The sequence below is a fragment of the Arabidopsis thaliana genome, chromosome 5 (assembly GCF_000001735.4).
Source record: "Arabidopsis thaliana chromosome 5, partial sequence".
NCBI lineage: Eukaryota > Viridiplantae > Streptophyta > Magnoliopsida > Brassicales > Brassicaceae > Arabidopsis > Arabidopsis thaliana.
The window spans coordinates 2,166,852-2,183,033 of record NC_003076.8 but is presented as its reverse complement, the minus strand read 5'-3'; the positions used below and the strand labels follow the sequence as shown (position 1 = coordinate 2,183,033).

The window sequence follows — 16,182 nt, the reverse complement described above, 5'->3', positions numbered from 1 at the left end:
AACGAGTAATGTAGAAAGTGAAAACCAAAAGAGAATGCTACGCCAATTGCTTAAAATCAAATCAAATTTCATAAAATAAAATTGATAATGCGAAAGAGAACAGAGAGACAACAATCACATCGATCATGTAACCACCTAAACAAGTTCCACTCTGGTTCACTCCATTATGATGGTACTTGTATACAATTCTTTTATTCCATACCGGGAAAGTGTGATTTGAACCCCACACATGCTTAAGGTACAATACAATGGATAGTGGCTAAGCACTAGCACACAAGGTATTTTGGGGTCGTTATGATTAAACTATGGCAAAACTGATATAATTCGTTAATGTCTTTTTACGGGAAAATGAATTGAATAATGGAATATAAAGTGGACGAAGCGGGAAAAAAAAAAGCGATATGCGGAATATCTCTAGAAACAGAATAAAGCAGAAAAAAATCAAGGTGCACTAATCCATACAAAATTTTCCAATAATTGGATTGAATAACCGAATTTTAAATTCGTCATTGAGAAAACAGATCAGAAAGAAAACCGAATTTTATTCCGGTTTGATTTGAAATTGTTTCAATTTGGTTTGGTATAATTTGGAGTTAGGAATTTGTGGGTTTGGCAGTTACACGCGTAGGCTAGTGGAAAAGCCCACCACACATAACACACACACATCTTCTTCCTCTCTTTATCTTCTTCTTCTCTGTTTCTCTAAGAAGATAGAACAATCCCAAGATTCTCCTCTTATTTGATCAACCATGTCGAATGTCTTGCTATCCCCAAACGGCTACGTATTTGCATCGCCTAAACCTCTTGGCAGATTCATCAATTCAAAGTCCGGCGGACGGAAACTTTTCTTCTCCGTCGTTAGAGCTTCTTCCGATGATGCTGATTGTAATGCCGAAGAATGTGCTCCCGAGAAGGAGGTACTCAATCCCACCTCTGTATTTGTTTCATTCTCCGCTCAATTTTGTTTCTTTAACAAAACCCATGATGATAATTTTTTTGCAATTGGGTTGTTCAACATTGCTGGGAAATATGAGTTGGTTACTTAGAAGATTTAGTTTCGGAATCTCCAAAATTAGCTAATTAGTGAAACTGGATTATAAAGTGGGGATTTTTACAATTGAAATGATGTCATTGATGAGGTTTGGTGGGTGAAACGCAACAGGTAGGAACAGTGAGTATGGAATGGTTAGCTGGAGAGAAGACGAAAGTGGTGGGAACATTTCCTCCTCGGAAGCCGCGTGGTTGGACTGGCTATGTTGAGAAAGATACTGCTGGTCAGACTAATGTTTACTCCATTGAGGTTCGTTCCTCTTTATTTCTCCATCTATCTATCCACTCCACTCATCTCTACTTTTATTAGTTTAGGTTATACCTAAGTAAGTTTTAGTATCTTTAGGGAAGCACAGGCACTCCTTTTAGGCTCATAGTGTTTGGAGGGATACTGGTTTTTAGTTGAGAGAAAAAGCTTCAAACTTTGCCGAGGGAACAGGTTCTTATGATTCTGTGATAGGCATTAGAATGTAGTGGATGCATAACAACAAGATGAGATTAGGGGTATTTGACCAGTGGCTTGTTTGTGAGCCTTTTGGCTTTCAGGGAGTTAGGAGATCTCTTTAACCAATTTTCAATATACATTTGGCTCTTTCTTTGAGTTTGATCGTTGCTTCAAGGATAACAAAGAAAACTAGGCTTTCGATCTGATCAGTTTTACTGTTATATTTTGTCTCGTTTGAAATTAACTTTTTTTTGGCTTTTCTTGTGTGTGTGTGTGTTTGTTCCATAATTCTGTCATCGATCTCGACCTCCATCTCCAAGAAATATGCATTAGCTTGCAACAACATGTCATGTAAACCCCGCATCTTCTTGAGATGGGGTTCTTGATCTAATTCGATTGGCTTTTTCTTATCGACTCAATTCCATTGGCTTTTTTTCTAAAGAATAGCGTTTCTTGTAACTTTTTCAGCCTGCAGTATATGTTGCAGAGAGCGCGATTAGCTCAGGTACTGCAGGATCATCGGCTGATGGGGCTGAGAACACAGCAGCAATCGTAGCAGGCATTGCTCTTATCGCAGTCGCTGCAGCTTCCTCTATACTCCTCCAAGTCGGGAAAGATGCCCCAACTCGACCCAAAGCAGTGGATTACAGTGGACCGTCTCTTAGCTACTACATCAACAAGTTCAAGCCTTCTGAAATTGTTCAACCTTCTACCCCCTCCGTCACAGAAGCCCCACCGGTGGCCGAGCTAGAAACTTCACTGCCAGAAACTCCATCGGTGGCTCAGCAAGAAACCTCACTGCCGGAAACTATGGCTAGTGAGGCTCAGCCAGAGGCGTCTTCTGTTCCAACAACAAGTAGTACCTCTTAGGGGCTTAGCCTAGGATTATATCTTTGTGTAAAAATGAGATGAAGCATATACCAAGATTATGCATTCTGTTAATATTCGGATATACCTATATGTATGTATACACTCTGTCACTCTTCTCTTTGAGTGAATGATTATATCAAATCTCAAATCCTATTATTTTTGCTTTTACCGCGTCTGGAGAATTGGTCTGTGTCAAAAAGATGCCTGCATTTACAAAGGGATTAAATGGTATATAGGGCTCGCTCTGTCTCCTCTATGTGTTCGGCGAGCCAAGATATTATTTTTCTTTCTTGAAGACATGTTGAGACTCTGTTCTAAGTTCTGACTGGATCTAGCTCCCTTCTGTAATGTAGGAGCTTGATACCAATTCATTAGGTTTTGGACCACGAAAAGTTCAATCTTTAAATGGAAGCTTTCCATTTAACTACGTTGCTTAATCACTTGTTTGAATGAGAAACAAGGATTTTTTTTGCAGAAAATGTAGACATACAAAAAACAGAACACGCTCTGTTTCCTATTAAGCTTAAATAAGAACAATTAAGACAAATAGTTTATCTATCTCTCTCTTATTCCAACACTTCTTCATTAGCTCTCATGTAGCTTTGGCGGTTTCAGTTGACTTAGCTTCATGTTACAGACCACAACTTGAGGAGTACTAGAGAAACTGAGAAAGTAGACTTCATTCGCTGTGGATTAAGCTCGAATCTTTAAGATTTTGAAGGTATATCAGCATTTACTCGTTTTTGTTATAGAAACCTCTTCCTCTTTTAGAGTCTTAGGTCTGCTTCAGCCAGTTAATATTCATCCTGAGGATATGAACATATATCTTCCTAATACAAAAGCGTTTTGGCAGGGGAAAAATGAAATTTTCATACAAAAAATTGCGAAGAAAAGAAAAGTTCAAAATGGTTGGTGCCAATTTTCAAAACAAAAATAACTTCTTTTTTTTGTTTAGATTCATATTTATCCCACAGGATGACTTTGATACATATTCTTGATGTAACGTATTTATGCAATATACAATCACATATAAGTTGGCAGAACTGGTTATGAGATATAAAACTAAATTATCCATTTAGTATAGGTCCGAAACTTTTTTGGTAAGAGAGAAAAATATGTGTTCAAAATACGAATATCAATCATCTATCCTTACTCGATAAAAACGAGGGAAAAAAATACGGCACGGAACTGTGAAATAGAAGAGATTAGGATTTAGAGTCGTAATCAAGGACATGTAGCATTCATTGGCCATTAAAAGTAGGCCTCAAGTCACTCAATTGTTTTTCTATATTTGTCGACATTTTACTTTTTTGCTGCTTTGTCGAGTTATTATAATAAGGAGAAGAGACAAAGATAAAGAAATTAGCAACGTAACGTAGGCTCTACTTGCCTAATGCATCAAAGCATCCGATACCAAGAGTGTGCCTTTAACGGCATGTCGATAAATTATCTGTTCCAAATAGTTGATTACCTGTTTTTCCTTTTTCGTTATTTTTTTTGTTATGAACAAACATTTAACGTCATGTCGATATATATGTCAAACATCAGACTTCATATATATTGAAAAGAAATCTATTATTATTATTTATTACGTAAGCAAAGTCTAAAACCATGACATCATCTAGCGATATAAATTAACAGGTTATAACAAAACCACAATCAGAATTTACCTTATATATTGTAAGAAAAGTTTACAATACATATTATTTTACCATTGACAGATTCTATCAAAGTTTTCTGGCAAACTAATAATTTAGTCCTACACTGAAACATTCAAACATCTATATATTTTGGATGAACGAAATTAAAAATTATAGAAGATGAATTAACTGATAAATGTTTAAAGTTTACACTGTACAATTTATTGTGGTAGGAGACTTAACAAGGATATAAATTAGGCAATCATAGTCCGAATAAGATTATTAATATTTGGATACTATTAAGTATCAGTTGTAAAAGTATTTTTAATTAGTAAGAGACAATAGATGGCCAAAAAAAAGTAAGAGGCAATAATAAATCATTTTTCGAAGGGAATTGCAAGATTCGTTTCGAGGATGCAATAGCACATAAATGGTCCCTAAATTGAATAGTTTCCGGTGAAAGTCTCGTATTTTTTTGGTTGTCCAAAAGTAAAGTACTTGAGAAGATTAATTTCATAAGTAATAATAACTTGTTAAGTTTAAATTGTTTTGGAATTAATCCAAAGTAACAATAATTTGATAAGTTTTAATCAATTATATATAGTTCAATATGTATACCTATTTATAAATAGTGTCCTAAGCTAGATGTGGGGTCTCACCTAAGTTAGCTAGTAAATAATATAAGGAAGTCCATGCGCGATGTGTGGAAGTGAACGTGGTACCACGTGGGTATGGAGTGGTTCTTGCGTTAATATGGGACTATGTGAGTGTGCTTTGAAGCCTACAAGAGATGATATATTCTTCTTGAAGAATCTTCAACTCCAAAGATAAAGATTAAGAAAAAGGATAAACAAAGACAGGTCAGTGCTCGTATCCAAACAAACTTCTTCATAAGTGAAATCAGAGCCATCAAAGACCTATATCACTATATCATTCTAGTCAAAATTCTGAAAACTGTCAATACATACGCTGATTAAAAACAGGACACGAACAATATCCCACGAGTGACTAGTCTCTTCTAAGCTTTCCATTTTTATCTGGTAAAATATACCATCTACAAATATCAAGCCATAGAAGTTAGAACTATTTTCAGACCAATCACTCGTATATGTACATAATAATCTATTTTGGTATTCGTCCCTAGTGCTTTTACTCCCCAATCGCTAAATTTAAACCAAAACAATGGAAAATGAATAGCTTCATAATGAGAAAAACTTTCTTCCTCTTCTTTATTTTCGAAAAGAACTTTCCATTGTTAATAATTCACAAACATACAAATCTCAAATTGAAAGGATAAACACAAAATGGAATCAAGTCATTAAAATATTCATCGTTGTAGACAAATCTTGAAAAGCATATAAATTTATAATAGCTACAATGTTAACTAGTGCTTCCCTCTGTTAACAAAAACAAAAAGTTTAGATATTTTATTTGTATTGTAGCTATAATTGGTCCGTCCGTTTCAGGGTATCTGTCCAAATATGGATAATTCAGTCGACAACTTAAGCTTGATGAATATGTTGATAACTAGAATAATACAAATGAACTTAATTGTAGGTCCTCGTTATAACACGTATCATGGTTCTGCATGACGATTTATTCGATAAACGGATTTATCTTTTAGGTCTAGGTACATCGTCTTCGCTAAAAGCAAGAAATGGACACATACGAACAACATAATGTTATCGCTTGGGTTGAAGTTTAATTACTATCTTGTCGGAGCCCTACAGAAAGATAGAAGAATGTCCACGGTACAAAATATATAGAAAGTGAGAAAACCCGAAAGCAAACAAAAAAAAAAAAGAAAAAAAAAGAAAATTGAGACCCGAGAAAATGAAAAAAGTGCAACAAATTACCTTCAAGAACTTGTATTGGGAACATGCACATGACGTTGTATTAGGGTGGACAACAACTAACCTGAAATAATCAAATCGAAATTTATTTATAAGCTGTTTGGTTTCATTAATTTAAAACTAAAAATCTAAAACCAAAACCGTTAGTTTGTAAAACCAAGCCGGAAAGAGAAAACTTATATTATTAATCATATGCAAATATTTATTAAAATAGTTATAATATAATATAATCAAATATATAATTTTTCAAAGTTCTTTTTACACAGAACCAAACTGAAATTGCGTCAAACCTAAGCAAAAACCTAACCTGAATCACTACTAGTTGAGATTGCATTAAAAAAAATTGATAAAGAAAACAAAATCAGTCAATTTTCTATTTATTTTACTAGGGTCTTCATCGATAGATATTTTATTCAATTTCATTAAAGTTGAAAATCCAAGTTTTTTTGTTGTTACATATAGACAATGAAGCAATGTCCACATTTCAGTTTGTCGAACTTTTTTTTTCCAATAAATATCATCGTGTTTGCCATTACATTTTTATTTATACAGAAGAAAACTATACTTGATGGGTGTGCCTGAATGTATTAAAAATATGTATAGAAAAAAAAAAAATATTACGATAAAGCTAGAAGATAGGATGTTTTTTTAATCTTTTACCTTTGAGTAAAATGAGGCGTATTGATATGAAAAAGAAACGACTTGCCTATTTTCCATAAAAAGACAAATGACTTTCCTAGTTTAAAGATTCCAAGATTGAGTTCTGCCGACAATTTATGGACCAAAGACAAATGAAAAAGCAGCAAATCAAACTTACACTAACTCCAAGGGGAATAGTACGTAGAGATCATGACACGGCATTATTACTAATAGGAAGGAAAAAATAATTCGAGAAATAATAAAAAAGAATTCGAGTATCAGTGAAAATATGGAGTGGGCCAACTAATATTCGCACACGCCGTTTATTTCCCACGTGGGCGATAACAACTGAGGCTGCTCTCTTCTCTTCACAACGCATCTCATGCATTTTGCGCTATTATATAAACACCCAACTTCATCTCGAAATCTTACACCAACACACAAAGATTCCATTACAAATAAACAATTTTCATATATATCTATAACAAAAAAAAACAATGGCTACCTCAAGCATGAAGAGCATTCCAATGGCGATCCCAAGTTTCTCCATGTGTCACAAGCTCGAGCTCCTTAAAGAAGGCAAAACTCGCGACGTCCCGAAAGCCGAAGAAGATGAAGGGCTAAGCTGCGAGTTCCAAGAGATGTTGGATTCTCTTCCTAAGGAGAGAGGATGGAGAACTCGTTACCTTTACCTATTCCAAGGGTTTTGGTGCCAAGCCAAAGAGATTCAAGCCATCATGTCTTTCCAAAAACATTTCCAATCCCTCGAAAACGACGTCGTTCTCGCCACCATACCTAAATCCGGTACAACCTGGCTAAAAGCTTTAACTTTCACCATCCTTAACCGTCACCGGTTTGATCCGGTTGCCTCGAGTACCAACCACCCTCTTTTCACTTCCAACCCTCATGACCTTGTACCTTTCTTCGAGTACAAGCTTTACGCCAACGGAGATGTTCCCGATCTCTCGGGTCTAGCCAGTCCAAGAACGTTCGCAACCCACTTACCGTTCGGTTCCCTAAAGGAAACGATCGAGAAACCCGGTGTGAAGGTCGTGTACTTGTGCCGGAACCCGTTTGACACATTCATCTCTTCGTGGCATTACACCAACAACATCAAATCCGAGTCAGTGAGCCCAGTCTTGCTAGACCAAGCTTTTGATCTGTATTGCCGGGGAGTGATCGGGTTTGGCCCGTTTTGGGAACACATGTTGGGATACTGGAGAGAGAGCTTGAAGAGACCAGAGAAAGTCTTCTTTTTAAGGTACGAGGATCTCAAAGACGACATCGAGACCAACTTGAAGAGGCTTGCAACTTTCTTAGAGCTTCCTTTCACCGAAGAAGAGGAACGAAAGGGAGTTGTGAAGGCTATCGCCGAGCTGTGTAGCTTCGAGAATCTGAAGAAGTTGGAGGTGAACAAGTCAAACAAGTCGATCAAGAACTTTGAGAATCGATTCTTGTTTCGGAAAGGAGAAGTGAGTGATTGGGTTAACTATTTGTCACCTTCACAAGTGGAAAGATTGTCAGCCTTAGTGGATGACAAGTTAGGTGGATCTGGTCTCACTTTCAGGTTGAGCTAAATATAAGGCCACGTGCCCCCATTTCTACTCTTGTTCTGAGGGCCTACTATATACGTTAAGCTAAGTTAAGGCAGTTGTATTGTTGTTACAGATAGACATCGAAGCAACGTAACGTCCATAATTAAGTTAATTTGTCGTTTTTATTTTTGTCAACACCGAAGTTTGTCGAATTTTTATTTTATTAAATATCGCTTGTTTTTGCAGTTATGTTTTTATTTTTACTAGAGTATTATTGTTCATGTGTGAAGCTAAATGTATTGTAAAGTATGTTAAAATTGAGTATATATATATATATATATATATATATATATATATATAATTTCATAGATATTTTTATATTAATTACTAAGACGATGGATCATGGATCATTGGATCTAACCACATGTTTTTACTTATATATATATATATATATATATATATACTTCTTTTGTTTTCTTTTGAAGCTTGAGAACAATATAGCATGTCGACAATAAAACCTATATATTAGCACGATTTTTTTTTGTTTCCAGTCTTATTTTTCTATTTTAACCAATATTTATGGTATGAAATCTGTATATGAGCAAGTACACGATAATTGTGCTATAGTAGTAAATACGAGACTGAACCACAATGATTAATGTCAATGAGAGAAGAATTTAGCTATGACGAAACGGAGTGGGTTGTTGAGCAATCAATAAACACGAGATTTAAACTATGCAAATAAAAGACAAACAAGTAAATTACAAATATCAGACAAATTTTTAATGAAACTTGAAGTATTGGCATGAGAAATCACAAATTGTTCACTTAAAACTAATTGGTAATGAATAAATTAATTTTAGATTTTTTCAAATTTTCAATGCTATATCCAAACATTTTTTGAGATGATTGTTTTCATCAATTTATCTCGAACCAAATTTCACTCTAAAACTTGTAATAAATTTTATGTAGGTCAAAAACTATAGACTTTGAAAAGATTATGTTTGATTTTGTAGATTTTCAATTCGAAAATCAATTGATCGTGAATAGATTAGTTTGTGACCATTATATATGTACGTTTAAAGATCTTTTCAAATTTTCAATGTAAAATCTCTAGGCAAAAATTCACGAACAGAAAAATGATTAATTAAAAAAACAATTAGGACATTTCTATTGGGGGTATATATCAATGAGGTACCTTCCACTAAAATAATAAAAAAAATGAAAAAAACTATGAAAGATAAAGAGATAAAAGAACCTTTGATCGTTTGAAAAAAAAAAAACATTTGATATACTAATAAGAACCCTTCTTTACACATGTCTTCTTTAATTGGTTCATTTCTTAGTTTAAAGTTAAAAATTTAATGTATAATTATACAATATTAAAATATAGTAATATTTTGTGTTGAGATATCCAAATGGGTACCTAAACCAATGGAGATGCTCTAATTAAAACCCATTTTAGAATTCAAACACATATAGAAATGTTATTTCAAAACATTACACGGTTTCACAATTTTCTTTCTTATAGCAATAAAGTGTAACCAATACCAAACCCACACAAATAATTAAGATAAACTAGTTCAACTCTAAAATTTCTTAAGTACTAGTATTTTAGAAAATGTAACCAATCAAATACCGAATCAAAATGTGTCGAATGTTATTCCGTTTCATTCAATTTTTATATTTCATAAACTAAACTAAAAATAAATGGAAAAATTAGATTGGACACACCGACCCCTGGATACAATGCCAACCAACTTACGTTATCTTCTACACATATTTGCATTTCCAAAGAGATTTCTCTTACTTACAGCCACATAAGATGAATTATATATTCATGTATAAGCATCACCAACAAATCATTTCGAATAATCTACCAAATTTTTTTTAAAAAAAGAATACCAAAAATAAATTCAACAGAAAAAGTAAAACAAATCGAAAAATGACGTAATGTAGTTTCTCAATTTGTTTACCCTAAAGTGACGTCGTTTTATGAAATCCTCGAAAAAAAGATACTAATAAGTAGTGTTTGCGGGTGATAGTGGAGAGCCAATCAGACCTTTTAACTCTGTGGAGACTAGTAGGTTCTAGGTAGAGAGAATAGATAATGACTCGTCGTTACTATTAAAAGGAAGGAAAACAAGATTTCGATTAAGTGAGGCTGCTCTCTTCTCTTCACAACGCATCATCTCATGCATTTTGGGCTATTATATAAACACCCAACTTCCTCACGAAATCTTACACCAAACACAAATATTCCATTAAAAGAAACATTTTCTATAGTCAAGCATAAAGAGCATTCCAATGGCGATCCCAAGTTTCTCCATGTGTCACAAGCCCGAGCTCCTTAAGGAAGGCAAAAGCGAAGGCCAAGAAGAAGAAGGGCTAAGCTACGAGTTCCAAGAGATGTTGGACTCTCTTCCTAAGGAGAGAGGACGGAGAAATCGTTACCTTTACTTATTCCAAGGGTTTCGGTGCCAAGCTAAGGAGATTCAAGCTATCACGTCTTTCCAAAAACATTTTCAGTCCCTTCCAGACGACGTTGTCCTCGCCACCATACCTAAATCTGGCACAACCTGGTTAAAAGCTTTAACTTTCACCATCCTTACCCGTCATCGGTTTGATCCGGTTTCCTCATCAAGTTCCGACCACCCTCTTCTCACATCCAACCCTCACGACCTCGTACCTTTCTTCGAGTACAAGCTTTACGCCAACGGAAATGTTCCCGATCTCTCGGGTCTAGCCAGTCCAAGAACATTCGCAACCCACGTACCGTTCGGTGCCCTTAAGGATTCGGTCGAGAATCCCAGTGTGAAGGTTGTGTACCTGTGCCGGAACCCGTTTGACACATTCATCTCCATGTGGCATTACATCAACAACATCACTTCCGAGTCAGTGAGCGCAGTCTTGCTAGACGAAGCTTTTGATCTATATTGCCGGGGATTACTGATCGGATTTGGCCCGTTTTGGGAACACATGTTGGGATACTGGAGAGAGAGCTTGAAGAGGCCAGAGAAAGTCTTATTTTTAAAGTACGAGGATCTCAAAGAAGACATCGAGACCAACTTGAAGAAGCTAGCAAGTTTCTTAGGACTTCCTTTCACCGAAGAAGAGGAACAAAAGGGAGTTGTGAAAGCTATCGCTGATCTGTGTAGCTTTGAGAATCTGAAGAAGTTGGAGGTGAACAAGTCAAGCAAATTGATCCAGAACTATGAGAACCGGTTCTTGTTTAGGAAAGGAGAAGTGAGTGATTTGGTTAACTATTTGTCGCCATCACAAGTGGAAAGATTGTCAGCCTTAGTGGATGACAAGTTAGCTGGATCTGGTCTCACTTTCAGATTGAGTTAAATATGAGGCCACCTGCCCACATTTATACTCCTGTTTTGAGGGCCTATAAAAGTTTTAAGTTAAGTGAAGGCAGTTGTATTATTGTTACAGATGGACAATGATGCAACGTAACGTCCACACTTTAGTTAATTTGTCGTTTTTATTTCTATTTTACTATATGTCGTTTGTGTTTGCCATTATGTTTTATTTGTTCTAGCGTATTATTATTGTTCATGCATGTATGTAGCTAAATGTATTGACAAATATGAATAAATTTTATACTTCATATGTTTATGTATTTCATGGACTTTTTTTTTTTTCATGGATATTTTCTTACTAATGGATTATGTATAATTGGATCTAATCACATGTTTTTACTTTTTTATTTATTTTTTCTTTTCTTTGATCATAAAAACATAGCATGATTTTCTTTGTTTTCCAATCTTATTTTTCGTTGTTAACTAATATTTATGGCATGAAATCGATTAATGAGTAAGTACAAAATAATTGTGCACTAGTAGTAAATACAACACTGAACCACAATGATCAATGTCAACATCATGTCACCGAGAGAATTGAAGAATTTAGCTATAGCTAAACGGAGGGGGTTGTTGAGCAATCAATAAACACGAGATTTGTGTTGAAGTAAATTACAAATGATTCGGATCAAAATAAATAGTTAAGTACCATTTAAGAATTTAAACACATATATATTATAACTTTCTTTCAGACCATTACAAGGTTTCACGATAATTATTTTACAAATTAAAGTGTCTAACCAATACCAAATCCACACAAAAATAGGATAAACTAGTTCAAATGTAAATATTTTAGAAACTAACGAACCAAAGCATCAAATAAAATGAGTTGAATGTTATTCCATTTTCATTCGATTTTTATAACCGAAAACTCAGATTAGACACATCGACACCTAGAATACAATTAGAAATTTGCTAACCAAACTTGCATTAATTATCATCTACACATATTTGCATATCCAAAGAGATTTCCCTAATAGCCACAGAAGATGTAGTATATATATATTTCATGTATACACATCACCAACAAATCATTTCGAATAATTTACCAAATTAGAAAAGAAGAATACCAAAAGAAACAAAATCAACAGGAAAAATAAATAGAGAAAAATGAAGTTTTTATGTTTCCCCTAAAGTGACGTCGTTTTATTAAACCCTCACGAAAAAGATACTAAGCTCAGGTCCACTGTTCCCATCAGGATTCATCATGTAATACGTCTCGGAGTCTCTTGACCCAATCACTCTCTCGAAATGTGCTCTCATATACGTCAAATCTCCTTCTTGTTGTCCTCCTCCTCCTCCGCCGCTTTGCTCCGTGATCGCGCCACTGCTCACCGGTAAAACACCAGCTCCCATCGACACAGCATGAAGCATCTGCATCACCACAAGATCCTCTTCCGTTGGTTGTCTCTTCACACCATAACCAGATTTCTTACCGTTACAATACAACGCCCAAATCGGTTCGTCAATGATTTTGGTTTTCTCGCTCGGTTTCTTCTCGCATTCCAACGCGATTCTCACTAAACCGACTCCAAGATCTTGAAGAAGTTTCCCCGTTGGAATCGCTAACTCCAATAAAAGAATCGGTAAAGAACGCGGATTCTCTTGAACCGCTAGATTCACACGCGTTTTGCGGTAACCAAACAACGTTCCCGTGACACGTGTTCCTCCATGAACGTGATTCTCGTGGAGTCTTCCTCCTCCTCCTACGGGAAATTTACACATCGGAGACATGATCGGAAGTGATCTGAACACAGACCTAACACGTCGGAAGAGTTTCGTCGATTTGGAGCCGGTTGTTTTGTTTCTTCCAGATGGTTGCTCCAACGTGATCTCCGGTCGTACCGTCGCCGTTGACTTCTTCGACTTTGGACTCCCGAGAGGCGACATTGTTGTTGGAGTCATCATTCTTGGCGTTAACGGTGGTGTTGCCATTACAAAAAAACGTTAAGAGTTTTCTCAGACTGAAATGTTTTGTTTGTTAAGAGTAAAGACCAAATCTTTATACAATCTTTAGAAACTAATGGAACGCACGTTTGAGTTCATATTATATCCCTATTTAATATGCAAACGTGAGTCAGAGACTTTCTTCTTAGATAATTTATATTTGAGTTCGCCGGTTCTAGTTTATGGTCGGGTGATATTGAAATTGACTTGTGTTTGTTTTGGTATTTGATGTTTATGTTTGCTGGTATAAGACTAATTCCTCTGCTTTGCTGTTTCCCAAGGTCGTTTCCCACTTAGATATGTTTCTGTGTCTCCTCTTATCAACAAATTAACAAAAGGTCTGAAGAATATCTTTTTTGATACATTGAAACAACAGATTCTACATGGGGTAATGTACATTCACAGGTTCACTCGGTAAATAACATATAGCATAAGAAATTGGAAATCCAGAAGCAGAGTCAGAGTCTAATGAAACAGATCAAAACTGAAGCTTGGAAAAAGTCAAGCCAAGCACACATACACACACACATATATATTATATACACATATGGTATTACCAAATATGATGAAACTCTCTTATCCTTGAACAGAAGAAAGTCTCTTCGGTGGAGGCATATTTCTCATGTTGGATTCCATCTTGTTGAATGTGAGATTGGCCACGGCTCTGTCGATTGAGTTTGGTTTCAAATTCAGTTTCCCTACTGACAAAAACGTCATAGATGGTGATGAGTCATTAGAACTATTGAAGGTGATGAGTCCATTTTTAAGCAAAGTATGATTAATGAAAAAAGCTCTCTTTACCTGGTTCTATCCTCAAGGAACTCATCCGAGTTGGAGTCTGACTTCTGTTGTGAGTTCTTTGCAAGCCGGTAAAAGGTATCGCGGAAGCACTTGCGGGTATCATCAGTCAACTATAAGAAGAAGAATGTAAAAGTCTGTTACAAGACAGATCAAATCTCAAAGAAGATTATATAGGCTAGATCAAATCACCACACTCACCATTTCTGTAGCCCTTTGTAGATCCTGCAACACAACTTCTTCAGCAGATGCCTCCTCCTTGTTCTCCTCACACAGATTCATAGGTGCATCCTCCTCCTTAACCAAAAGAATGTTCCAAGATCATTAACATCTTTACTATTATCTCACTTGGAACAACAATAGTCAAACACATAACCGAGAGATCTCAGACCAAAATCCAAAACCAGACTAATCCCAAGAGTCTACTGAATTCAACAAGATTTGTCAATCACTTAGTTTCTCTTTTCTACTATTTAACATTGCTAGTATATCAAAAGAGTCGATTCTTACCATAAGTGGCATATCTTGACAAGTTTCCCAGTTGTAATGGAACAAAGGGACTTCCCTGCCATCAGTTGTGTCGAGATAGGAGGAACTGGAGCTGTTGTTATTATCCGACTCCTTGAAAGAAAGAAAATTCTCATTCCCTGGAACATCCTCCAAAATGGAACTTCTTCAGTCAAAACCGGAAACAAAAAGAGAGAGACACAAAAATATAAACATCGAAAAACTATATAGATTTTTTTTTTTTTTTATGTGATATATAAACAATTTCTTACAAGAACATGTCATCCATGTGTTGGATTTCATCAAAATCATGAAGCGAACGGTCAAAACAACCACTAGCCTTTAACTTCTTAGTTTCTTCTTCTACTTGTTCACTAGTTCCCATATCCATCTCCATCTGACTGTATAATCCTCCACTGAAACCATTGTGAATCACATCATAATCAAAACATTTCTCAGCAGCTTCTGAAGAGTTCATGCTCCATCCAGTACCCCACATATCAGGAGAAGGGTACGAATCTGATGTCTCTTGATAGTTAGGCACAACAAGATCCTCTAAATTCCTCCTCGAATAACGATCCATGAATGATACTTTAACCTGCTAACAAGTCACTCACTATATTCAGCAACCAACAGGAGAAAAACATTTGAATTCTTAAGAATAAAATAATCAAAAGAAGTCACCTTTATGATCAGATCTAAATCCAAATCCAAAAGATTATGAGTCTATCTTCTTCTATCTTCTGTAGATTTGTGAGTGCGAAGGAGGAAAGAGAGAGAAGACAAAGAAGCAAGTTGAAGAGAGGAAGTGGAGAGCGCGTGAGTTTGAACTTTAGTTAGTGGCTTAGAATTCACAAACGAGATTTGTGGCTTAGATTACTCCTCCATCTAAAGCAACTCTTTCATTGGTCCACGTGTTAAACATATCTTTTTCTGTGTGAGGTCGGCACTTGAATTAAAATTAATTAAATCTTGCAAGACACAACTGGCCAACTTGTACGTTTTTGTAGTTCTTAAAAGTTGTCTGTTTACGGGTAGACGACAAAAGGATTTTAAGTTACGGATATACCCTCCAGATCAGGCAGTGGTTAGCGGCTCAGGTTTGGTGACGACACGTCACATGTTCACTCGATTTGGTGTAGACACGTGTCCTGTAGGTATAGGGAGGTGATGACACGTGACAGACTGTTTTGCGGTGGAGTGGGACCCATGGTCTCATGGGGATGCAGTGGATAATGTTCCTCTCAGGCTCTCACTCTCTTAAGCAAAACTTTTAAAACTGGAAATTGGTTTAGGTCCTTTATAGGAGGTATTTTGAAAATCCACCCAGCTGCCGACGATCTTATAGGTAAAGTGGTTAATCCAGTTTTGCTTGTTACTTCGTAAGGTTAATATATGATATAGTGGGCCTGACAAAAAATCATATGGGCTTGACAAAATCTATGTTTATATCCAGTTCGGTCCAAAATTCGAAAACATAAACAATGTGGAAAGATGTGTTGGCTAATCTGATACCATGTCAAAAAAACA

General features: G+C 35.8%; 5 protein-coding genes, 1 long non-coding RNA gene and 1 other non-coding gene across 11 annotated transcripts; 4 read left to right on the top strand and 3 right to left on the bottom strand.

Annotated features, from left to right (window-relative positions):
* Window positions 1-495: 495 nt before the first annotated feature.
* AT5G07020 (proline-rich family protein) lies at window positions 496-2,533 on the top strand. Its single transcript, NM_120784.4, has 3 exons — window positions 496-917; window positions 1,163-1,300; window positions 1,964-2,533. The coding sequence occupies exons 1-3, from the start codon at window positions 750-752 to the stop codon at window positions 2,363-2,365; spliced, it is 708 nt and encodes a 235-aa protein (NP_568178.1). The 5' UTR covers window positions 496-749; the 3' UTR covers window positions 2,366-2,533.
* A 358-nt stretch (window positions 2,534-2,891) lies between these two features.
* On the bottom strand, window positions 2,892-3,194 carry AT5G00350. Its single transcript, NR_144125.1, has one exon. It is a non-coding gene; the product is annotated as an uncharacterized misc_RNA (transcript).
* A 2,199-nt stretch (window positions 3,195-5,393) lies between these two features.
* Window positions 5,394-5,722, top strand: AT5G01275. The gene has a single exon (NR_142494.1). It is a non-coding gene; the product is annotated as an other RNA (long non-coding RNA).
* Window positions 5,723-6,587: 865 nt separating this feature from the next.
* ST2A (sulfotransferase 2A) lies at window positions 6,588-8,366 on the top strand. Its single transcript, NM_120783.4, has one exon. It carries the CDS (start codon window positions 6,995-6,997, stop codon window positions 8,072-8,074), a length of 1,080 nt encoding a protein of 359 aa, NP_568177.1. The 5' UTR covers window positions 6,588-6,994; the 3' UTR covers window positions 8,075-8,366.
* A 1,652-nt stretch (window positions 8,367-10,018) lies between these two features.
* Window positions 10,019-11,667, top strand: ST2B (sulfotransferase 2B). Its single transcript, NM_120782.4, has one exon. It carries the CDS (start codon window positions 10,340-10,342, stop codon window positions 11,381-11,383), a length of 1,044 nt encoding a protein of 347 aa, NP_196317.2. The 5' UTR covers window positions 10,019-10,339; the 3' UTR covers window positions 11,384-11,667.
* A 760-nt stretch (window positions 11,668-12,427) lies between these two features.
* Window positions 12,428-13,609, bottom strand: AT5G06990 (MIZU-KUSSEI-like protein (Protein of unknown function, DUF617)). Its single transcript, NM_120781.3, has one exon. It carries the CDS (start codon window positions 13,333-13,335, stop codon window positions 12,550-12,552), a length of 786 nt encoding a protein of 261 aa, NP_196316.1. The 5' UTR covers window positions 13,336-13,609; the 3' UTR covers window positions 12,428-12,549.
* On the bottom strand, window positions 13,597-15,914 carry AT5G06980 (uncharacterized protein). 5 transcript variants are annotated; one of them, NM_120780.4, is made up of 6 exons: window positions 15,337-15,914; window positions 14,925-15,250; window positions 14,656-14,818; window positions 14,347-14,442; window positions 14,149-14,258; window positions 13,597-14,048 (listed from the first exon to the last, which is right to left on the bottom strand). In NM_120780.4, the coding sequence occupies exons 2-6, from the start codon at window positions 15,233-15,235 to the stop codon at window positions 13,901-13,903; spliced, it is 828 nt and encodes a 275-aa protein (NP_568176.1). In that variant the 5' UTR covers window positions 15,236-15,250; window positions 15,337-15,914; the 3' UTR covers window positions 13,597-13,900. The 5 variants fall into 5 exon arrangements, with proteins under 5 accessions (NP_568176.1, NP_850785.1, NP_001330537.1 ...); NM_180454.2 differs by having other exon boundaries at window positions 13,643-14,045; window positions 15,337-15,498; NM_001203317.1 differs by having other exon boundaries at window positions 13,686-14,086; window positions 14,191-14,258; window positions 15,337-15,566.
* Between the last annotated feature and the right edge of the window lie 268 nt (window positions 15,915-16,182).

What these genes read in the sequence shown, in the direction of transcription:
- AT5G07020 (NM_120784.4), top strand. Translation starts at nt 750, where the DNA reads ATGTCGAATGTCTTGCTATCCCCAAACGGCTACGTATTTGCATCGCCT. An exon ending in AATGTGCTCCCGAGAAGGAG is followed by an intron (nt 918 to 1,162) that starts GTACTCAATCCC and finishes GAAACGCAACAG; the next exon opens with GTAGGAACAGTGAGTATGGA. An exon ending in CTAATGTTTACTCCATTGAG is followed by an intron (nt 1,301 to 1,963) that starts GTTCGTTCCTCT and finishes TAACTTTTTCAG; the next exon opens with CCTGCAGTATATGTTGCAGA.
- ST2B (NM_120782.4), top strand. Translation starts at nt 10,340, where the DNA reads ATGGCGATCCCAAGTTTCTCCATGTGTCACAAGCCCGAGCTCCTTAAG.
- AT5G06980 (NM_001203316.1), bottom strand. Translation starts at nt 15,235, where the DNA reads ATGGATCGTTATTCGAGGAGGAATTTAGAGGATCTTGTTGTGCCTAAC. An exon ending in GTCAAGATATGCCACTTATG is followed by an intron (nt 14,443 to 14,655) that starts GTAAGAATCGAC and finishes CTTTTGGTTAAG; the next exon opens with GAGGAGGATGCACCTATGAA. An exon ending in TACAAAGGGCTACAGAAATG is followed by an intron (nt 14,259 to 14,346) that starts GTGAGTGTGGTG and finishes TTCTTCTTATAG; the next exon opens with TTGACTGATGATACCCGCAA.
- AT5G06990 (NM_120781.3), bottom strand. Translation starts at nt 13,335, where the DNA reads ATGGCAACACCACCGTTAACGCCAAGAATGATGACTCCAACAACAATG.
- ST2A (NM_120783.4), top strand. Translation starts at nt 6,995, where the DNA reads ATGGCTACCTCAAGCATGAAGAGCATTCCAATGGCGATCCCAAGTTTC.